This window comes from Diadema antillarum, unplaced genomic scaffold (genome assembly GCF_040938485.1).
Source record: "Diadema antillarum isolate AM-2024a unplaced genomic scaffold, OU_Dant_1.0 seq00000053_RagTag, whole genome shotgun sequence".
NCBI lineage: Eukaryota > Metazoa > Echinodermata > Echinoidea > Diadematoida > Diadematidae > Diadema > Diadema antillarum.
In genome coordinates, this window is record NW_027271161.1 from 1 (window position 1) to 24,851 (window position 24,851).

A 24,851-nucleotide genomic window follows, 5' to 3' on the forward strand; every position below is an offset into this window, starting at 1 on the left:
GATAGATGGATAGATTGATAGATAGATACATAGATAGATAGATGGATAGATAGATAGATAGATAGATAGATAGATCTAGATAGGTAGATTCACAGACATATGAGTGATGAAATAAGAAGTTTTTGAAGTATATTTGAGAGAGAGAAAAAGGGATAGAATGTGATAAGAGACAGAGACAAGAATAGGAAAGTTTATGAAGAGTCTTGTACAGTGGATTTTTCACGAACTTGTATTTGTACAGATGCAGTGTTTTGAGTCACATTCAGCTCTTTACAGCAAACCTGAAGAAACACTTTACAATACATTGTGGTGAAAACTTCTTTGCAGAGTTGAATACTTCATGCCAAACCTGACATTTTGTTTAATCATTTGAACTTATCACTGTCTAATTGACTGTTAACAAGGATATATATGGGTTTTTTTCCCCCTTCAGGTTTGATATGGTGGAAGTATTTTTGTGTACTATTGTAGTTGCTGTGTTGTAATTTGATTGTAGAGCATTGTAGAATAAAAATATTCTCAACTAGATGGCAATCACTATTGATTTTGAATGACTGTGCACAGCCCAAGATGTAAAGATTACATGACAAATTTTCAGTCAGTTCTCATGGTATGACAATGCCACTATGTATAATGAGGGTTTCTTGTGAACTGTGTATGAAGGAATGAATAAAAGGCATTCATTTGTTTGTTTTGTTTTGCATTTGTTTCTCTACAAACCATCCTTATTTTTTCAGGGTACGGTGCTATTATGTAGAAACAGGTTGTGCTTGATCTTTAGATCTGTTTCCAATAACTTTTCCCCCCTACATTTCTGTCTGTTCTTGGTGCTGCATTCATGTTTTACACAAGGCAACCAAATTCTATGTCAGACAAGTATAGTGTGAAAGACAAAGCATGTCTTGCACTTATTACATGCCGTATAACTTGAGAATAGAAACAACTTTTATTTTGTTCAATACCATGTGTCTCATAACCAATTTTACCATCTGTCGTATGATGTCATAATCTTAGTTTTTGTTTTTGTTTTTGTTTTTTGTTTTTTTTGGGGGGGATGTATACAGCAGATTCAGTGATGGGTAGCAGGGAAAGTTGCCTGCCCCCTCATTTTGTTTTCCTTGAGAGAGAGAGAGAGAGAGAGAGAGTATAGTCTTTTAATGGGACTAGTAAAATTGATTGATGCTTCTAGACCTAGAATAAGAATGTGGCAAAACGTAAAAGATGAAAAAAAAAAAAAGAAGAAAAGGAAGAAAGGATAGTTTACTTTAGAAAGAGATATATATATGTGAAATTAGTTAGGAACACAGTGCATAAGGGGCAGGGGAAGTACCTGTGGTTCCTGCATATCCCCCCCACTTCCCAAAAGACTTGCTTGTTACAGATAGCAATCTTTGCCTTGTACCATCATGATACAGATCTTAGTGTTCCTTACACAATTCTTTTGGACACATACTTGACACAACACTAGACAGTAGTGCTTACCAGCCAAAGTTGAAAATACCCCTTTCATTGTGATCGTAGGCCATATATTATTCTCCTCATAGCAGTGAAATATTGGAGACTTGCCAAATGTGAACAATGCTTCACATCATTCAAGCGTAACTGGACCTTGCTGAACATTTTACCATGCACTGCAACTTTGTCAAGTGTGAAAAGAGGCTGCTCTTTCATGTAGGACTGTAGTTTGTTCAGTATTCATATGGTTTGCTTTATCTTGATGCAGTCATAAATCACAGAGTGAATAGAAGAAAAGGGACAGCAATTAGTATTGATCTGAATGACTGTTTGCAGTCTATAGAGATGTAACAAGTACATTTTGCTGCTTTATACTCAGTTCCCACTGGTTGGAAACATCACTGCACCTTTACATAGGGTTTGCCACATACACGTAAATCCCATACTCTTTAAAAAATAAAATAAAAAGAATTCAAGAAAAACTTTATGTGCGGTAAACTGTATCCATCTGGTAAACTATTAATGAGTAATAATAACATGAAAATGTTTTTTTTTTTTTTTTTTTTCATGCAATCATCATTATCCCCTCCTACAAAAGGATGCCATTCTGGTGATCAGGGTCAAAGTTCATCTCTTTCTTTGTCTGTTAAGAATGATACAATTCCACATTCCCACCTGCCTGATGCACCCAAAATTATTTGTGGGCAAGTATTGGAGTGGAACGTAAGGGTGTTTGCCTGTCCAAAGTGATGGATGCTTACCACATGCTGTGTAAGATATGCGGGAGAAATGAATGATATTTCTGACTTTCTTTTGTCATAGCACCCAGTTGTGAAATGCCATTTTTTTTTTTTAGTCTCTTTGTTGTGTAGTTGCAAAGTTTACTCTTCTACTTCTCACCATTTTCACTCCTTGTTGTAGCAGATCCCATTGTGTTTGTGATACCCAACCACATCATGGTATTGGTATATGACAGGATTATCCCTTTCATTGATTGTGATGTGTTATCACCGAGAGATTTATGTGACTGAGAAGTACAGTCAATGCCACTCAAAATGAGAGCACTGCACTCTCTGGAACAGGATACAGGAAATTTAGGGTGAAATAAAGAAAAGAAAAGAAAATGAAGATTCAGATGACAGCCTCACACATCCCGTAACAAGTATAGTGCACTTCCATTATAACAAAGCCCTTGGGACCAGCTGTTTTCTTTCATTACATTGAAGTTTCGTTATAGCCAAATAGGAAGGTATATAGATGACAATTTGTAAACCTGAATTTTTTTTTTTTTTTTTTTTGTTTTGTTGTAATGAGACGTTTGTCACAACACTCTTTGTCAAAATTCAATTGTATAATTTTTCTTCCTCCTTAGGAGAGATCCATGAGGGCTTGAAAGGGATGAAGACGGAGGCGGACCAGGTGTCACGCTGCTTCATGTTTAGTCGCTATCTTTCGGGAATTGACGAGAAGGAGGACTACGCCAAGCGCTTCCTGGACTGCGGCGACCAGCAGGCTCAGATCCAGAGCCAGCAGAAGCTGGTGGAACTCAAGGAGTACTTGTTTCAAAAACTCCCAGCCGACGCGCTCTGCAAGTAAGCCAGTTTACTTTTCTCTATCCCCCCCCCCCCCCTCCTCTCTGTTTCAAAAGCTCCCAGCTAACATGCTCTGCAAGTAAGCCAGTGTTCTCCTGTCTTTCTTTGTAGTCCTGAGGAATGTCTCATGTTCATTAGCCGTAGTAATGGCTCATGTAGGTTCTTCTAGGAGGAGATAGTAGAACTTGGAAAATGTGACTATTTTCCATGTTAGTTGTAGCAAACTTTTGATTTGTGGTCAGGGAGAGAACAAAACAATTTGATACACTAATGTCAGTTTCAGCTTTAGCAGTCATACAGTGTCGAAGATACAGACTATGAAAGTTTTCATAATATCGTGAAATAGTCTTACAATAATGCATGTACAATTCTTGAAAGTTTTCATCATTTCATAAATAGGCATACGATATTCGAGATACACACAAAATATTTCTGAACTTAATTCGTGGAAAAGTCTTACAATGGTAGAGGTATAGTCTTTGAAAGGTTTCACAATTTCATGAAACTGTCATACAGTAGCAAAGATACGGTTCTTTAAATTTTTCACAGTATCGTGAAACAATGATATAAGTCACAGTTCACTATATAAATAGATTTGGTGGTGTTATTGTCTCAAATCTGTATTTACATCTCTGCCCATTAATGCACCTGTATGTTAAATAACTATCTATCTGTCTGCCTGTCTATCTATCTAGCTATCTTTATCTAATATTTCCCATCTCTATTTATCTATTCATCTATATATCTATCTATCTATCTATCTATCTATCTATCTATCTATCTATCTATCTATCTATCTATCTATCTCTCCATCTATCTATATGTCTGTGTGTCTATCTGTCTATCTATCTATCTTTCTATCCATCTGTCTATCCATTTGGTGCCTATCTGTGTATATCTTTCCGCTTATCTGTGTATCTATCCATACATGTATGTTGAAGATTGCCACAAACTATAAACAGAACCATCACGACCCCTGACCTTTGCCTTTACAGATACTCGCTGAGGTACAGGTCCAGCCGTGAGACCATGATGAATGACGAGTGGAACAAGGAAACTCTGAGGAACTTTTGTGACAAGTTCTGCATGTTTATGATCAACTCTATCAAGTCATGTGAGCCTTGTCAATAGACATTTACTTTATTCTCCAAAAGTGATACAAGAGAATTCTCCAATAGAAATACACTTTTCCAGCCAATCAGGGTGCATTATAAAAAAAAACAACAGCAAACAAACAAAAGCAAAGCACACATACAAAAAAAAGAGAAAGCAAAAAGTAAGAAAGATGAATAATGTTACTGCACATTCGATATCAGTCTTAGTGTACCTGGCCATGGTTGGAGCACAATCTTAACAAAAGTTATTCATTTCAATAGATGGCTATAAGACCAAAAAGGAAATCTGTTTTATTGAATAGGGAACAATCATTTTTGGTTTGTTTTCACCAGAAATCCATTTTTTGCTCATGTAAAATGAGGGGAAATGTACTTGATGTATTTTCTTTTTGGCTTGCTATAGATGCAAACCATGCATCCAGATGAATAGATAGATTGGATGCACGATAAATTTACTACATGCATGGTTTGTTAACCAATAAGCATTTCGTACTGAGTGCGCAAATGCTTGCTTTGTGTGAGAACTCTTGCTACTAGTGCACAATACCATGTTTCAGTGGCTACCATCAGTGAGTCAAACTGCAGCCAGTAAAAATCAACATGCAGCTCTCAAAGGATGAGTTCACAGGATTTTATCTACCCATTCTATAATACTCCTTGTCCTTTGGTTTCCCAGATGCCCGCACCTCCCTGCAGCACATGGACAACCAGCTCTACATGGAGGTCCTCTCTCACAGCACCTTCTGCCGGGAGCGGGCGGAGACTGTCATCGGCCAGGAGGAGCCCCTCAGCACCCTCCTGGCCCACCTGGGGCAGGAGCATGGCCGCAAGCCCTACGTCATCCACGGCATCGGCGGCTCCGGCAAGACCTCGCTCATCGCCAAACTCTTCAGCATGTCGCTGGACAGGTACCAGGGCACGCAAGAAAACAGGTAATGCTGTTTGATGATGATGATACAAGTAAAAATGATAGCAGAATTAAAGAAAAAATGAGTAATAAAAAGTGATCATAATAGCAATAATTGCAATGCTTTTAATAATGATTATAAAAAAGGAAAATGAGAACGGGAAAAGGAACAAGAAGCAGAGGTAGAAAGGAAGGTGAAGAAGATGATGAAAAGGGAGAAGAAGAATTTTAAAGAGAAAAGAGAAGAAGATGTAGGAGAAGAAGAAGGTCAGTTATCATGATCATTGCTTGGATGTCCTATTTTGTGTCATACTTTCTTTGCCACACTGAGTCTGTGCTCTAAAGTATGTTGTGAAATTTTCATATTTCTCTTTGTGTCTCTTTCGGCAGGCCAAAGCATGTGATCCGTTTCATTGGTATCACTCCACAGTCTTCAAACATCAGAGATCTCCTCTTCAGCATTTGTGAACAGGTCTGTTCATTATTCCTGTGATCATTGAACAAAAGACACAAAATTCTAAATTGTATAATGACTTACAATTATGCATCAACTGTCTTTGCAATCATATCTAGATCAGGACCTCAAATGATGTTTATGAAGACCGAGATTTAAACTATCAGCTTTAAGAAATATATGTGGAGTAACTTTTTTTTGATATGGAAGAGCATTCAAATTGATATATAAGTAAAGTAGTGATTGACATCATAGAGTTAACACAGACCTATACTTATATCCAAGTACAAATTTCAGGATTTTTTTTTTACTCAATTTCAATTTATTTTCATATTTCTCATTGGAAAAAAAAAAAATTAAATGTATCAAAGTATATAATACATGATATCCAGCTAGGAAGCACAATAAATTATCGTAAATGTGTAGAACGTGCTGGTCAATCTATTAAAGTTTGAATCGAAGTATAAATGCTAAAGAAATATGATGGAACCTACTTAAAAGCAAGCTTGTTAAGCCCAGGTCCCAGTAATTAACCAAGTGTGATGTTTTGGAATCTCTGGTATTATGCAGTCACTTTCATTCCAATAATGCAAAGAATGGCATGGTATAAAAGAATGTGACATCAGATATACACATCAGACTCTTGCTGGCATATTGTATATTTAGTTTAATAAATATAAATATCAAATATCTTGGGTCATCATTTGCTGGTGATAGAACTCAATTTGTGAAGCCCGTGACTGATCATTTGATAATTTTGTTAGTTATGAAATCAATATGGGCTATTATTGCTGTTATCACACTGATATTGATTGTGATAACTACAACAATAGTGTTATTTTCATTACTGTTAGTAGTGGTGCATATACGGTGTGATAATTGCACTAAATGTGTTGATAAGTGTAGTGTTGATATTCAAAGTGTAAAATCTTAGTGATGGTGACCAGCACCATATGTGTCTTGAACAAAGACTAACCTATACCAGTAAGAAAACTGAATGTAGAAAGAGTAACAGAGAGAACAGCCAAGATGAACTGATTAATAAAGTCTCCAAAGTGTTACTCCAGTTTCTTTTTTTTTTTTCATCTAAAAACATATACAGCAACACAACAAATATTTCCATTTCTGTTGCTAGTGGTGGTGTTATAGTTCTTGTTGTGTGTGCGATTTTCTTCATCACCATCAGTACAACAATTCCAGTTATCGTCATCATTACCAAATTTATACCCCAATCTCCATCAACAGATCTCCTTCTGTCTGGACCTGGATGAGGGGGATGTTCCTCATGACTACAAGCAGCTGGAAGTCAAGTTTGCTGAGCTCTTGGGAATGGCATCCAAGACCAATCCAATCAGTAGGTATCTCTCCAACAGGAGATGTTATGTGGTCTATAGAGGGCGGGCTGCTTGGAATACTGGATGCCATGACTGAGATTGGCACCTCATGCACCATGGCAAGAAGATTTGTACAATAGAAATAATGTGAAATTGCAATTTACTTCCACATCTGATAATTAAAAAACAAAAATTTCCCAGTTAGTTTGGTTAATTGTGCCTGGTTACACTTTCATAATGGTTTTATACCAGAAAAGTGTTAGAACAAATAGTTTTCCCAGAATTAGATCATTTAAAGAGACATTCAGGTATTTGCCACAAAGTTGTCTGTCTTAGTGACAGGGGGCACTGCTTTCTGTCAACAGAAAGTGAAGCTTATGATTAGGGAATTCTGTTCATTCCCTCAGAATATGCATCAAAGCGAATGTATAATTATGAGGCCTACTCTTCTTGAATGGTATACTTCATTGGATGAAAGAAAATGAACTCCAGACTGTAAGGATATACACTGCACTCTTCGAAATGACTATCTGCATCAGAACAAATGTGTGATCATGAGGCCTGCTTCTTTAATGATGTTCTTGGTTGGATGACATGACGAGACCAAATTCGTAAGAATATGTGCTGCACTCCAGCAATGCCTATCTATTTTTTGTACACTCATATGCTGCATTCTTAACCAAGTCAGAAAGTTGAAAGTTTTAGAAGAGAGAGGTGTTTCCGCTAAGTAATCCAAGATTCTTTTTCACTCTCCTTCTTCTCTCCTTGTACAGTGATCTTTCTTGACTCGCTGGACCAGCTGTCCGATGAGTACCAGGGTCGAGACCTCCTCTGGTTGCCGCGGCAACTGCCCAGCTACGTCCACATGGTGGTCACAGTGAGGCCAGACGCTGGCTTCTGCCTGTCCGCCATCAAGAATCTGGTCAACGACATGAAGTTCTTCATGGAGGTGAGCACAACAATGCACCATATTTCTCTGACTAGCAAGATGTTGTCTGCATCATGTCTACCCTTGATCACAAATAACAGGTTCCTGGTTTTGGGGTTTCAAGACCACCTGAACCAATATTGTGTATTGCCATTGGTTCTGTATTAACACATGTCTCCAAATCTTGGGGAAGTCCTGCAACAAAGATATTTTATCTTATGCCTGGCCCCTCCCCCCCCCCCCCACCCACCCGAAAAAACAAAAAACAAAACAAAACAAAACATGTCTAATGAGTGCATGTGACAATAACTGCTCTTTTACAACAACATTGTGAGTATTAATTTAGCTGGATTTGTCTTTTCTTTTTCCAATTCAGATGAAACCGATCAAAGACAGCGCAAAATCAGACATTATCGACAGCCTCATGAACAGAGTAGGCAGGTGAGTGCAATCTCCGTTGACTTGTTACTTGGCGTTAGCATATTAGCATAATAGTAGTGACCGATACTGACAAGCACTTCTCTGCGCTCAGCTGCATTGCCTTTGTATTATAAATGCATTGCAATTGTTTGCTTGTGCAGTTGGGTTAGCTTGGAGCTGGTGCTAGCCTGTGAATTCAGTCATGTGGAAACACAGATTATAATCTGTTTTGATCCATCACTCAATCCTCCTCTGTCACCTCTGACCCCCTGCCGTCAGGACGCTGACCAAGGAGCAGAAGAAGATCGTGCTGAGGGCGCACCAGGACAACAAGCCCACGGCGCTGTACATGAAGATCGCCTGCGACATGGCCGACGCCTGGCACTCCTACACCCCGCTGTCCACCTGCCGACTGGCTGGTACCATCACAGGCATCATCACGCAGCTGTTTGAGGAGTGAGTACATGGGTCATTCTTTGCAGCAGTTTTCAGAGACTTGTCCTCTCTGGAATGCATTTGCATGTAAATAAGTTTGTCCAACCTACTTTAAAAACTGCATCTCTAACATTTGCACCTAAATGAGTTTGTGTACTTAACAAACTACTTTAACCCTAACCAGGCCGGGCTTTTTTGGGTGTTCTTTGGCCGGGGAGGGGTTGATTCAACACCCCCCCCCCCCCCCGAGATCTCAGCTGTCGATCGCGCAATCGCCATGAAATTGGCACGTGCATTACCTGTGGCGTAATCTACCAAGCCATATAAACAGAAATGGAAATTTTCGTCATGATAATCAATTATGCTAATATATGCATAAAATCATACATTTTGCTCTAAATCAGAAATTAAAGCTCCCAGAATCTTTATTTTTGGTGAAAACATTCTTTGTAGCATTCCTAACAATGTACTTGAAAAAAAAAAAATTGGTATCAGAATCAATTTCTTATGTATTTTATTGTTTTATGAATTTCTTATGTATTTCTCTGATTTTTCGACCTTTTGTTTCATCATTTTTTTTCCGCAAAATTTATGACAGAACCTATTTCAAGCATAATTATGCTAAAATTAATTAGTTTCAGCCTATGAAAGTGAAAATAATCATATCTTTATGAATAAGAAGAGAAAACTCCATTTGCATAGACTTTGTACACAAAATCACGTTTTTGAGCCATTTTCGGTCTGACAGACATGCATATAACGTTATGCAGCGTCGTAACGGTATGCGTGATTTTCACGAAAATGATGTCAAAAGATGCACGAGACTTGAAAGTAAAAAGTCAGCGAAAAGCATGGTCAAAAATTTTCGTGTGGCGGAGTAGTCGCGAAAAATGTCGGGGGGGGGGGTTGATTCAACCCCCCCTCCCGGCCTTTTTAGGGTTAAAAGGCGCAATTTGTGCAGTATGCACTCTATGAGAAAAACTCGGAAGAATTGTTGTTGTTGTTGTTGAAATGATCATGGTTATGGATTGATTGAGTACAATTACAAATTACAAAAGTCTATGCATGAGCTGGTATAAATGGAGTGTATGGAATGGGTCAAGACTGACCTTCTGACCCTCCTGTCCTGCTGTCCACTTAACAGGCTGGAAGAGCAGCATGGGATGATCTTTGTGGCCCGTGCCCTCGGCTATCTGACCTGCTCGCGGTCTGGCTTGACCGCCAACGAGCTGATGGACATCTTGTCCTGTGATGATACCGTGCTAGAAGATGTTTATGAGTACTTTGTTCCCCCGGTTCGCCGTCTTCCACCTCTCCTCTGGACTCGGCTACGCTTGTCCCTCGGTACACCTTTCTTTTTGTTCTCTTGTTTGAAGAAAAAAAGCAACCACTTTTGAGTGTTTCAACTGATTGACAAATTGCCCTACATTGAATAAATAAACACTGATTATTCTGTATTTGAGTACCATACTGACTATGATAAAAAAATCATTGGCGTACATACTCAGGTGGGATTTGAACCCATCACCTCCAGACAGGCGCCATATCCCCTAGACTACCAAGTTTCTGCCCAGTGGCCAATGTTTCTTGATTATTTGATGGTCAGGAACAAAAGTGCTTTTCTGTCAACCTGCTAGAAAGCGAAATGAAAATCCTGCTCAGTTTTCGTTCCCAAAACTTCTTTCCAGTGATTTCTTTTCAGGTATGTTATGAATTCTGTACTGATATATTATCATTATACTCAAACCCCCTATAGTGTGTTTTCTGTTATGATCACATTTCGTAATATAATTTGCCATTTGTTCATTCACTCAATTTGTGTTCATTCTACCTCCCTTTATTCATCATTCATTTAACCCTAAAAAGACTGGGGGGGGGGGGGGGGGGCCTAAAAGGCCCCCCCCCCTCTCGACATTTCGCGCGATTACTCTGCAACACTGCAACTATAAAAGGTTTAAATGACAATTATTCTGGTAGCCCACAGGCCAAAATGAGGAAGTTTATACATATCAAACAATACAGTAACATTACATATCAAAATCACATACCAAGGTACAATTTGTGTATCAAAATAGGTGACATTATAAAACAACATAATTTTACTTATAAAACATATACATATAGTATTTGGGGGGGGGGGGGAAACACGTCATAAATGTGATGATATTTCTGATGGGGTGACACTGAAAGATGCCAAGAATAGATTTTTCTTATCTAAAAATAAAGTTATGTTTCTGGGTGTGTTTCAACTCAATATGAGTTCTTAACCATTATCATTTTGGAATAAACATCTGAATTGTTCTTGAGAAATTATTAAAAAAGGCAGAGTAAAATCTTCCACCATATAGGCGTTGGTTTTTTTGGATGAGTCATTTCCAAGACTGCTGTCTATATGAGTGGCTGTTCCTTGATTTAGTTGCCATTGTTTTCAGACATTTAGGAAATTTTCTTTTTCCTTGCAGGAGACTACCTGGTAGAGAGTGGGGCAGACAACATGGTGGTTTACCGCTGGTACCACCGCATCTTTTTTGAAGTGGCACACCGCCGCTATGTGGAACCCACCCGGAAGCAGCTCCACCAGAACATAGCAGACTACTTCATGGAGAGGTGAGTTGTGAAACTGTGCCATTCTCTTTCCTTTGTCATCATTGCACTGTGGACAACAGATGAAGCAAATCTGAATCATGTCTTTGAATAACAGGAGATTGTGATTGAAATAGCAGTATAACTAGCCTGGGAGCCAAAGACCAACTTATGATGCAGTGATATGATTCAAGAAATTGTCAGTGGTATATATGTAGTATAGTTTGCTGCAAAACCACATGGTACTACTCCTCAATAAAGGACTCTTGGGATTGGAAAGATATGTGTGAGGGGAAAGAGGAAGAAAAGGGCTAATCTTTTGCTGAAAATTATTTCTGGGCAGAACTAACATGGTGAAGGAGGAGGAAAGAGAGAAAGAGATAGGGAGTACTCGAGCAGAGAGTTCTGACAAGAACTTTGAAGATTCAACTTGTAATTTTCTCAGATGGGCGTATCAGCCCAAGCCCTACGTGGACAAGCGGACCAAGAAGGTGGACATCGCCTTCAGACAGGTCCAGAGCCAGCCCCTGGTCCTAGACGGCAAGCGAGAAGCCGCTCGCAGCCTCGGCTCCGCCCTGCTGAAGATGCAGAGGTCTGAGGTTGCCCAGGCAACGCGGTACAACCTCCGGAAACTGACGGAGCTCCCCACCCACCTCGTGAAGGCTGAGATGTGGGAGGAGGTGGAATCGGTATGGAGTTCTCTCATCCTCTTTGCTTTTATATTCTCTATTGTCTATGCAAATTTTATTTCCATGCAACAATGGGTGGCTACTATGAACAGGTTTGACTGTACCAGTCATTCTATAGAAGATATTTAGCATTTCTTCAGCTTTGCACATTCATTAAACCATTGTCAATTAGACTCTAAAGATATGCATTAGATGCACTAATTCAATTAACTTTATTACCAAAAAAAAAAAAAAAAATAGACATATACAGCTGATGAATCATGTCAGAATAATGTAATGTTTATTGAGATGCAATGAATGCGAAACAAGTCTTAATCCTTCAAGAGGACCGTGCAAGATATGACTTTACCAACTGAGATTGAAATAGGAAAGGCAGGGACAAACATGACAAATGTGATATGTCTAAGCAAACCAAACCAAACATCTGTAAATCTGAAATATCCTTTCTTCCTGCTTAAATGTTGCCTGACAGGTCATGTGCTCCATTCCATGGCTGGAGGCCAAATGCCGGACAGGGAGAATATACCAACTGCTCCTTGAATTGGCAGAGGTGAGGTCTTGCTTTGTAAGAAGAGGATTCCCCCCCCCCCCCCCCCCCCCCCCCCCTTGCCTTTAATGCCTCTTATATTGACATATATAATCACAACTAGTTTCTGTTCATAAAGTGTAGCTTCATATACTGATATCAGTGTCAAAGAGAAAGTTATTTCCTCTAAGAGTCTTGTGTCTGACCTTAAAAATTGGTACAATTAATGCAAATTATAATTTGCATAAAGGCTGTAAGCCTGAACCTTCCTTTCAAAGGAATCATCAAGAAGAATGTATAAACCTGATGCATGTACTTGTGTCATCCTGTGTGAAACCAGACAGTGGGCTATAAAGGAAAATAATGCTTTGTGAATACCAGATACTCTTACCGCTACAACCAATATATTGATATATGTGAAGATACAATCTAGATTACAGAGTGTCATACCTTTCTTCTTTCATACCTGTCACATGAATTCATAATTCAAACGATGCCTTACTTAAAAGTTAACGTTTATGAATCCATCCTTCATTACCTGAATTTTGCCCCTGCTGTTAATCAGGCTGCCGACCTGAGTGATCACAGGAGCTCAAAGCTGCAGGACTTCTATGCCATGGTGAGGGCCAATGCTGCAATCATCCAGCGCAACCCGGAGCTCATCACTCAGCAGGCACTCAACGAACCAGACTCCTCTGCTTGCTGTCAGGTCGCCAGTGCATACATCAAGGAGAACCACGCCAAGAGTGAGATCCATGTCCTTCTTGATGTCCATTTTGATGATGATGATGGTGATGGAGAAGAAGAAGATGATGATGATGATGTGATGATTACAAAGAGATGATGGTGATGATGGTGATGATGGTGATGATGATGATGATGATGATAATGATGATGATAATCGATGATGATGATGATGATGATGATGATGATGATGATGATGATGATGGTGGTGGTGGTGGTGGTGATGATGATGATGATGATGATGATGATGATATTGATGATGATGGTAATGATGGTGATGATGATGATGACAGGGACAATGTGATGGTGATGATGATGAGACGGTAATGTTATGATAATGAGGATAAAGATGATGATATAACGATGATGTGATGGTGATAGTGATGACAATGATCACGATGTAATGAAGGTGTTGTGATGATGATGTGATGTTGAGGTGACAATGATGGTGATGATGACATTGATATTTAGTAATGTGATTATAATGATGATGATATGATGATAGCAATGGTGATGATGTGATGATGATGAATAAGATACACACATGTTTACAGAGATATTGATGATGGTGGTGGTGGTTTAACCATGATGATGTTAATAATAATGTTTATGGTGATGCTGCCATTGATGATGGCAATAACAGTGCTAGTATGATGGTGATCACTTTGATTTGCTTTAGTCTTCTCATTAGATAAATATCAGTGTTGTCAATATGTTTTCCTTTCCTTCGTAAACACTTCATCATGGTTTGTATTTTGTTGTTTTATTTCAAATTTTCTTCCTCAAGTGCTGTGCTGGCAGTCCTTGTCTAAAAGCCAAATCAAGAGCGCAGAGGTCATGACCCTTACCCACACTGCACCAGTCACCCTGGTCCAATTCTCTCCAAAGGGGAAGTTCCTTGTTACTGCGTGTTCTGACAACACTGTCAGAATTTGGAGGGTAAGTGCTCCTTGTTTTCCTTGAAGAGTTTTAGTCAGAATGTACCACTTCACCATGACTAATTTCTCCATGCAAAATGTGCAATTTTGCATGTGATTTTTTTTTTCCATGTAAGCAGATGTTTTTCAGTTTTGATTGGAAAAATCATGCACTTTTTGAAATAAGTGATACTGTGAGAAATATATGTCTAATGGGTAGGTACAGCATGGACCTACTAACAAATGGACTTTCAACGAATCCAACTACTTTGAAGTACAAGATCCGCCGCCACCTGACTATGCGCATCTCAATGATTACATACAGGTGTCTTGAAAATGATGGTTGCATAATCATGCATCGTCAATGACAAAGGAACTGTTTCCCTAATTCCGGTCTTATTCGGCTGATGCGCAATTTCAGGCAGAAAAGTTGTTGAATAAATGCCGATAATGAGAAGCAGCAAACGTCAGAGCATGACTAATTTCGTGTATTTGCTTGGAAATTACAGACTCGCTCGCTGTCGCTCACACATACGACCTTGCCTAATAGTGAGACATACATGTCCACTCCCCTTGCTGTCCCTTTTTACTCTGGAAAATGTGCAGAATAGATGGAAAATGTGATTACAAATCATAATCAATTAGTTAAATAGTTAGCTTTCTCTCTAGAAGTATGTACATTTTGCCAATGAAGATATCTGAGCTGTGATATACTGATACATACCACAACTGCACATGCATTTTCCTTGATTTAAGACAATTATTTTCTTCTGCACATTTGTATAATAATTTCCAAAGCTGTGTTGTGTTTTGCAGCTCTGGCTTGCTGGCAGCGGAGATCATGCGATCAAAGCAGGGAAGAATGTTTAAAATGTTTTTGTGACACTTTGACACACACAGAGGCATGCATTAATTAGTGAAATGATGAATGTCCATGTGTACTAGGTCCGTGGGTACAGAGCTCACTCAAAATTCTGTAACCTCGTCAGTGAGAGCACTGCTTGAGTTCAACAAAATTAATTGTAGCAAACTTTTGTGTTTTGTTTCCTAGCTTATCTGGAATCATAAAGTGCTTTATTCGGACATAGTTTGGCTTGAACACCTCCTTTTTCTGTCATTAATGTCTAAAAATGATTTTTACATCCTTAGAAATAATTACAGAGCTTTCATTTGCTTTGCTGTGGTTATTGGCCTTATTATTATCTTAATATATTTATTATTTGAAGGTTTGCAGTGAGTTAGATTCGATGTAAATGTGTAATTCACATAAGCTCCTTTTTCTCTATATTTGAAAAAAAAAAATTAAAATAAAGGTTGCCAGTGGTGCTTTGGAGGTTACCATAGAAACGACAGCACACGGTGCCATCTTCCCACCAAACTCCAACTGGGTCGCCATCATGGAACCAAAGTCCATCGGAGTCTATGGAGTCGGGGAGGCAGGACTATCAAAAGGTATATTTGTCTTTTGATTGAAAAGCAAGAAAATGTCAGTGGCTGGTTTGTAGAGAGATACATAGTACATGTAGGAAGTTGATTGAAAAGTTTCTGTATGTTCCTCAGAGGAGGTCTTGATACTCCCCCCTCCCCCTCCCCCCTCCCCCCCGAATGGCTGGCCAGTGTGTGTTTGTTATAGAGGAAATGAAATGAATTTTTATGTGATATTTACAGGCAGTGCATGAGTTTTCTTTTCAGTAAAGAGATAATTCAAATGTTGCATCTCTCCAGAGAACACTGATGGTGCATCACATGATCTTGAAACATATCACCGCAAGATATTTTCTTTTATGTGTGCTTAATGTTATTTGTCATATTTTTCCAACCTTCCCTAGTTGAATTTACATGGGCAGTGAAAACAGGAGGAGTTTCTGTATTGTAGCAGTTTCATTTGAATTCAAAGGGGTAACCTCAGTTTTTATCATCATGCATCATGACTCGAAGTAGTGAATTGAAACTTTCTTGGCATGCATTGGGATTTTTGAAGTATGAATGCAGATCTTCAGGTTGCCAAATTAGGGGTTGCAAAGAGATGATCTAGATTACCCACCGTTCAAAAATGTTTTCATACTTGGTTTCGTTTGCTCCTTGTGCAGGCAAGCTGCTGCGTCGCATTGTAGCGGACGTGGAGCCGAATAATGGCGCCATGTTTGTGACGGCCAACTCCAAGCACCTCTATCTTTACTCCTTTGGCCGTGTGACCATCTTCAATGCGGTCAGCGGCAAGGTGGTCCAAAAGATTGACCTCAGGGTGAGTGGACATTGTGAGAGGTGACCAATGGCATTTTATCACTTTCCTTTGGTCAAAACTGACTTGCCCTACACCTGTACTTTATTATGTTGACTTCTGTTTCTTCAGATATACTACTCTCTATAGTTGACATCTGTTTTATGATTAAAAAATTTTTGTAAATGTTGGAAGTAGGTGCCTTTCACGAGATTTCCTGATAGATGTGAATGCGAAATATGTTCCCTGATGAGGCCTATTATTTCCTGTTAGCATCTTAATGCCATTTGAACCTAGAGATTCATGCTATTTCTGAAATTCCACGCTACAAACTGAGATGTGACATGACATGAATTTCATTATGATTCATACAATTAGCAATGGGAACCTGACCAAACATCATGTTTCATTTTCTTTTCTTTGTTAGTCTCTATTACTCTCAAGGTTTGGTAGAAACTCTTTCCCAACATCATGTTACTTAGAAACAAGCAAGCAGACAATCAAAAGAAATGAATTATTCTAAATGCGATGACAAACACCCATGTTTCAAGAGTTTGCCTATTTTAAAATCACTTCATAAACATTTATTTATGATTACAAGTACATTACTGTAAAGCAAGATGTTTTCATGGTATGAAATTTACACCAGTTGGAGCCAATGCCCTTTTTTGCGACATGAAATTTTTGCAAATTGCTACTGGCATTCAATACATACAGTGTGGACAAGAACTTTCGTGTGCATTTTACTTTTGCATGCATTTTGATTTCGCGAATCTTGGTTCATGTGAAATTTGTGAAATCAAAATGCACATGAACATTTTTGGTTTTGCAGTATTTTGTCATCAAGGTGATAACTGAAGTGTTTGTGCAGTTAATCTTTGTTCAATGCAGAGAAATTGCATAATGTTGCTCAGCTGCTTTTCCTTGTGCTCTCAATGGGTTCTGCCTCTCTGTTTTCTTTCACAGTGCCGTGCCAAGGCAGTGGCTTTCTCTCCCAACGGCAAAATGCTTGGCATCGCCTACAAGGATATCTTCATCTTTGACATCTCCTCTGATAAGGTCAGCATCAATATTCTATTGTCGTCCCACGACATTGACTTTCTTTTTCTGTTCCCACAGTGGTAGTCTGGGGGAGATAATTGGATGTAGAATATATACTGTCTATACAATACATTCCAGTCATATGACTTGCAGTCCTGTTCCAAATTTGTGCCTTTTAGTGATAGAAATGACAAAACAATGATAGTAACGATGGTGTTCTAATAATTATGATAATGATAATGATAATGATAATGATGATGATCATTATTAAGATAATAGTGATCATGATAATAATGATAACAATAATAATAAGAAGAATGAGGATTATCATAATGCTAATCATAATCATAATCATCACAATCACAATCATAATCATGTTACAATCATATTACAATCACAATGACACTCACACTCACATCACAATCACACTCACATCACAATCACACTCCACTCATATCACAATCACACTCACACTCCCATCACAATCACACTCACACTCACATCACAATCACAGTCACACTCAATCATAATCGTTATAGCAGTGATAGGATCATTCCCAAGGTAACCTCTTCAGTGTTAGGTACTGTTCTCCAGAGGTTTGTGCCATTATAATTACCCCAACATTGCCAGGTATCCATTTTACGCTTGGGTCAGAGGGGACATCATGTATCAAAACATCTTGTCCATTGATGTGAGCTCTTCACGGGATTTGACCTCTTGATCTCTTTTTGAAAGAACCAATTGCCCTTCCCTGTATACCACAATCATCTTATTTCTTCCATACATGGTGATGATTTAAATGACCACAGGAATTAGGTGTTTACCTACCACATTTGCATTTTTTTTTGAAGATGACAATTTGTTATATATGTTTATTTTGTCTGATATCGATTGATACAAGCTTAAAATTTGCACACTATCTGATGTATATGTCAATTTGACATGGCTCATTTAAAAGCAAAAGCAGCAAAAAGAAATGGTGAAAAAAATTAAGGAATTATGTATTTTTATCACCCCTAGAGAAATCTTGCATTTTGTTCTCTTTGTGCAGGTTCTGAAACGCCTAGAAGGAGACAACTTAAAGCAGGACATGCTCCCTGAGACCTCCCTGGCCTTTTCCTCGGACAACAAGTTCCTCTGCGGTGTCTTGCCCAACGGCACATACCGCTGGCAGGTCAAGGGCAACGAGCGAAATTTCATCGGTCACAAGCTGTCCCTCAACTGCCACGTCGGGCCGGCCGTCTTCTCGCCGAATCTCGACTTCATCCTGTCACTTTCCCAGGGTGAAGAGGCTGAGGTTAGAGAGAGAGAAAAACAACAACAGACAAACAAACAAACAAACAAACAGACAAACAAACAAACAAACAAACCCAAAACACTATCTAGAGACGGATTATGTCAAATGTATTCAAGACAAGACAGACTGACAATTTTGCCCAGGAAGTGGAGATTCAGGTTAAAGGGATATATGAGCATTTGATGTATATGTGTAGGTCAGTTGTATCACAAAATATCCTACCGTATAAGAGCTTTGCAATAAAGCCTAAAATGAAGGAGAAATCACTTTTTTCTTTAATAAACCAAAACGGTCTACAGTTTATTTTAGAAGCAATTTTACTATAACTATAGCACATTTTGTAGATTTAGCAATACTTAACATCGTTCACACTGGTTGACGTTTTTACATTTGGTTGTTTCTATCTCTAACACACACTTTAGAATTATATTGAAGCACTAAAGCTGGGGTTTTGTTTCATCTGCAAATGGTAAATAGTGATGCCTTTAATATATCCAGTTCTCAGCTATAACTCCATTTGTATTCAAACTCTTCATATGTACTTCTTTGCAAAAGGATGTGTGAATACTTCAGGAATCTAACAATAATTGAAGCTGATGTTGAATGGAATCGAAAAAAGAAAATCTGAACCGTTGCTTTGTTCTCAGGTGTTGCGCATGAAGTCGGTGGAGTGGCGCTGTCTGGAGGGTCACAAGGGGCCCATCCGGTGTGGCGACTTCTGCCAAAAGAGCGCCCAGTTCGGCATGCTGGCCACGGGTAGCGACGACCACACGGTGCGCATCTGGGACACAAAGCACATCAGTGGCCTGGTAGCCAGCAAAGTGAAGGTATGCAGACACCCCCCCCCCCCCCCCCTCCATCTTCACAAAGGATAAGGGTCCTTTCTAGGATCGTCCCTTGATTTCCACCTGAACGTCAGAGTACTGTAGACATTGAAATTTTTGTGGTGTGGAAATTTTCGCACAACCAGAAACAAGCATGAAAATGAAAGCACACGAATATCTTTTGCTTGTTATATGTACCACTGTGTTTACGTCTTGATTCTGCAGAATTAAAAACATGTGAAGTTATTTTTCACTGCCAAGTGCGAAAAATTACTCACACATAAATATCCACTTTAACAGAAGTGGAATTATTGCTCAGGCAGCCCATGGACTTCCATAGCTCCATGGGCTGCCTCACTATTTTACAGTCTGAATGATTGTGTCTTGAACTTGCTTCTGTTTCAATTTGAATTTCTTAAGTTATCTTGTCTTCAGAACATACATTTGATCTCATTTCTTCATTCTGACAGTGAATTTGTTGTTAATTGTGTGAATCTTCATCTGAATGCATGACTCATGAATTGATGTAACAACTATCACAGTTAGTTATGTGTAAGCAGAAATTTTTATGTGAGTTATTTTTCATGCTCAGCTGGGTACAATTAATTTTTGCATATTTTTATTTACGTGAACATTTTCGACAATTAAGCGAGTGCTTCAAGCAGTGCTTCAAGCGAGTTTGCAGCACATGCTGCAGTAAAGGATGTCTTGTCAGCATTGCAGCAGTGAATTCACTCAGGCTAACAGAACCAACAAACACGAACAAGTTAAAAATAACAGTCTAAAACCAAGTGATGTCCCTACTTGCCTTGAAATCAGAGATGTAAAATAACATCAAATATGACAACAACAAAATTGTTTGCGCTTTAATTTTCGCACTAGATTCATGGTGAGCAAAATGTGCAAAATTTCCATTTTTACAGTACATAGATATGTGCTGTTCCTTTAGCAGTAGTTACAGGCGACAGCGAATCAGCTGTGTGCATGTAAGTGGTTGCCTTGGTTACTGCAATCAGTGCAATTTAATGTGTGAACAAACCTCTCTGTAGAATATCATGGGCCCTTGGCGCAGGAAGAAAGTTCTTTATAATGCATATGTTCATAGTTCTCATCAATTTTCAAAAGCATGTGAAGTTTGGGTGCAGCCAAATCATTTTTGGTCATTATTTCTGCCATCACTCGATGGTTTGACAGGTGCAGAATGTCCATGATGGCCCGGTCAGTGGCTGTGTCTTCTCGCCGGATGGCTCCAAGGCAGTCACTTCCTGCCACGGCAAGCAGTGCATCCTGTGGGATCTGAACCAGAGTGTACCCCAGGCTACCAGAATCCTAGCATCCAAGTCCAGCTGCAGTAAGTGGCACAACCCCCCCCCCCCCCCAAAAAAAAAAAACACAAACAAACAAACAAACAAACAAACAACAACAACAACAACAACAACAACAACAACAACAACAACCAAAAACCAACCAATAAACAAACATCGAAATATTCTAATAAAATCAGGTAATGCACAAAAAAGTTACGCTCGTTCAAGGGAAATCAATCCACTATAGATTGCGCTATGTTGTTGTTCCTGTAATTCCTTTCTGTTTGTTATTTTTACCACGAAAATGTTATCACTCATGTGACCATCCCATATTCAAAGGCGTATAAACACACATGTTTGAGAGTGATGAATATGTTATGTGCATAGAGTTGGATAATCATGTCTTCTGTATATCTTAATCACATGGGTATATATGTACTGTATAATGCCATCGAGAACCACAGTGACAGAATGAGAATTACTTGGTTGCCATGGTGATTCACACAGATCTGGAGAAGGTAGTGTGCATCTCAGAGGACTGCGTCTTTGTGGTGGCTACGTGCAACACGAGCGACTTCGGCATCTGGAACACGAAGGCAACACCTTGCGTGAGCGACAAAATTACAATTATGGTTCAACACAGGTACGGCAACTCGCATTCACTGCAATTTTTTTGTGCGTGTGGTTGGAGTGCATAAAAAAAAGTGTGTGTGTGTGACAGTGTCATTTTCTATAAGTTTATACACTTCTACTGATGAATTAGTTCTCATGTGTAGCAAAGGCAATCTCTAAGTAGGTACATGAAATATATCAGTAAATCAGAAATGTATTAAGATGTGCGAGCCTGGTCATTAAACGGGATACAAAAATGATAGTGTACACATCACGAGAGACATAGAGTACTGTATGCTTCATGTATTCCTTGTGAGTGGAAGGCATCAGTCTATTTTCCTGAAGTTTTTACACTGTGCCACTGAATTTGATTAAAGAAAAGAAAAACAAAAAAAAGCTGTGTGAAATTAAAATAATTTAATAGCTCCATATATGTAAATATGCACAGAAGTTTATTTTCAGCTTTGATTCTGTCCAGTTTTCTCCTAGGTCCAGAAGGGCTTGATACAGCTGTACTGTAGGTGAAACGTCTTGCAGGATGTTTCCATCAGATGGATTCCATTTCAGAATCACTTGTCTGGAGCTAAAAAATCCTGAGCCTCATCCACTTAATACTACAGTGCTTCAGTAATGTTTCCTTTGTATTCAACTAATTCTGTCGCACATAACGTCAGAACCGTGTCGTTGTTTCTATCTCGTGTGTGTTTTGATCACACAGGCTCATTCCCTACGTCGATCCCAGCTACCTCTTCGTCTACGTCAGGGATGTGGGGCTGGCCTGCTTCACCACCACCAACAAGCCTGGCACCATCTTCCTCCTGGAGATCATGTCGCCCGCCTGTGTGGAAGACTGGAGGACCTACCCGGACGAGATTCCGCTCTTCAATGGCTACTCTTCAGCAGTCAAAGAGTTTAACCACGGCCCGCAGTATAAGGTGGGAAGGGTGGTAGTGATGATTGTGGAAATGACAGTGAAGATGAAGAAGAGAATGATGGTGATGATGATGATAATGGTGATGATGATATTGGTGATGATGATGAGGGTGGTGGTAGTGGTGGTGATGGTGGTGAAAGTGTTGGTGATGATCATGGTGATGGTGGTGATGGTGGTGATTTTGATGGCAATGATGATGGTGATGTGATGGTAGTGGTTGTGATGAGAATGGTTGGTGGTGGTGATGAGGATGGTGGTGGTGGTGATAGTGATGATGCTAGTGGTGGTGATGGTGTTGATTTTGATAGCAATGACAGTGACAGTGATTTGATGATGATGGTGATGAGGATGGTGATGCTGGTGGTGATTGTGATGATGGTGATTTAGATAATGAAGAGGGTGATGGGCATGGTGGAAATGATGATAGATATAATGTTAATCGTGATCAACCAGAGATTATAATTACATTGCAATAAACAATGACAAGATTATTATCAAACAAAAGGAAAAGTGAAGGACTTCAGCCATGACACAGAGTATAAGGTGGGTATGATAATATTGATAATTGTGGAAATGACAGTGAAGATGAAGATGATGGTAATGATGATGATGATGTTGATGTTGATGAGGATGATAATGATGATGATGGTGATGATGATTTTAATGATGATGATGATTGTGATTATCATGAGAAGATAACAATATCATGATGGATGATGACAGGTTTATTTTATGAGGAAAAGGTTATTATGAAGGAATTTGAATATTGGGTGACATGTGAAGAATAAGTTGGTGACACAAAATGAAAGAGCAATACACAGAAAGAAAATTATCATTAAAAAAAATTACAAAATGAAATTACTCCCTTCATGACTTCCAGCTGAGTTTGCAACCATGTAGTTTCAAGTAAGACATATAAGGGTTTATCCTACAGTACATTCATTTCAGTCAAATGATTCTCAAAATGGTGTTTTACCACAATGAAAGGCAGTCATTCATCAGTCTAACCAGAAGTTGTTTGTACAGAGAGGAGAGGAACATCCTAACCCTATTTCAAAGGACAGTTCCTGACAATTCTAACCTCCAATTATAGCAGTTTTCAGTGTAAGAAGCTACCAGCACCCAATCAGCTGTGGCCACTTTTGTTGCTGTCCAGACGACTGTAGCTATATAGTAAGTTGAGGTAATCACCCGTCACCCTATGTCTGCCACAGATCATGTCCACTGCCATGAGTCCAGACCAGAAGCAGCTGGCCTCTATAGCGGTCAAGGTGTCGGACGACAGCCTGAGCCCACAGGTCATCGCCAAGGAGACCGCATCTTTCCTCGCCAACCCACCGATCATCAGGATCTGGGACCGGTCCAAGGGCGCCCCACTTGCAGAGATGGAGCTGGGAGTGACGATGACGCGCTATCACAAGATTCGATACCTCAGGGATCAGCTCATCACGTTCATGCATGTCCAGGGCAACAATCAACTCAGCAGTCAAAGTAAGGGATCTCCTCAAAACAGAAACAAGAAAAACAGATGAGCCTTATGTATAAAGACAAATATTTTTGGGGCAAATTGTCAAAGGGTCCCATATGACACTATATCAAATGATGCAATGACATGGGAGGCATAGGTGGGCCTGATTTTGCACAGACGTCAACATGTTTGTGGCTTCATTTCAATGGTGTCTTTCTGAGTAACTTTCAGTTAGTTCATGTAGGCTGTCTATTTAGACTGTTAGGCTGTTTGTGATTATTTAGAGTGTTTATAGCTGTCTGTCAAGTTAAGTATTTTATTCTGTGTGTCGTGTAGTGTGGCATTTATTTGTACCCGAATGTTTACATGTAGATAAAATTTCTTTTTTTGAAAAAAAAGAAGAAAAAATATCAACTAGCTTTCAGTATGAGGAAAATTCCATATGAAGTGCTTGACAATACTAGTATTTGCTTTCTGTCTTTTAACCCGTTGAGGACTGACTGATTTTGCTACATCATTTTCCATAGGCATCTGCCCGAGTATACTCGGGACTCGTCCTCAGCGGGTTAAATCAGCCTTTTTTTTTTTGTGGCTTTTCAATTCCTCTGAAAAACAATTAACACATGAAATTCTCCCATCTTATCACCCTGCAGATGGTACAAGACGCAGTGCCCGCATGAGGCGCATAATCCAGGAGCAGCAGAAGCAGGGAGTGGCCCTGGTCCAGGTACTGGACCCGAAGTCCAGCAAGATTGTCTTCACTGACCGCCAGGCGGGGTCCTTCACCAACCTTCGCGTGCCGTACACCAACTTTGTCGATGCCTGGGGCGACGCGAGGGCCAACGCCCAGCGCTGCCTCCTGAGCTACATCGAGCAGGGCATTCTGGTGACGAGGCGGGTCGGAGAGGGTCAGCCCATGGGGAAGTTCCAGGAGAAGAACGACGACGTGACGGCCTACGCCTTCTCCTCGGACTGCACCCGAGCCATCGTTGGAGTCGACGACGGGACGGTGCATGTCTTGCGGATGGTGACAGAAGGGAACATATGA

The 24,851-nt window shown here is 39.5% G+C and overlaps 1 protein-coding gene across 1 annotated transcript; it reads left to right on the plus strand.

Moving 5' to 3' along the window:
- Positions 1-2,827: 2,827 nt before the first annotated feature.
- On the plus strand, positions 2,828-24,851 carry LOC139725645 (NACHT domain- and WD repeat-containing protein 1-like; the record flags this gene model as incomplete). The annotated part of the gene is made up of 24 exons (XM_071636737.1): positions 2,828-3,047; positions 4,043-4,161; positions 4,839-5,094; positions 5,460-5,541; positions 6,769-6,877; positions 7,631-7,806; positions 8,162-8,226; positions 8,485-8,661; positions 9,785-9,984; positions 11,103-11,247; positions 11,669-11,912; positions 12,385-12,462; positions 13,004-13,184; positions 13,970-14,121; positions 15,413-15,551; positions 16,190-16,344; positions 17,287-17,379; positions 18,413-18,658; positions 19,306-19,485; positions 20,677-20,833; positions 21,297-21,432; positions 22,120-22,336; positions 23,550-23,817; positions 24,457-24,851. Coding segments are annotated over 24 exons (4,190 nt in total), but the record flags the coding sequence as incomplete, so codon positions are not given.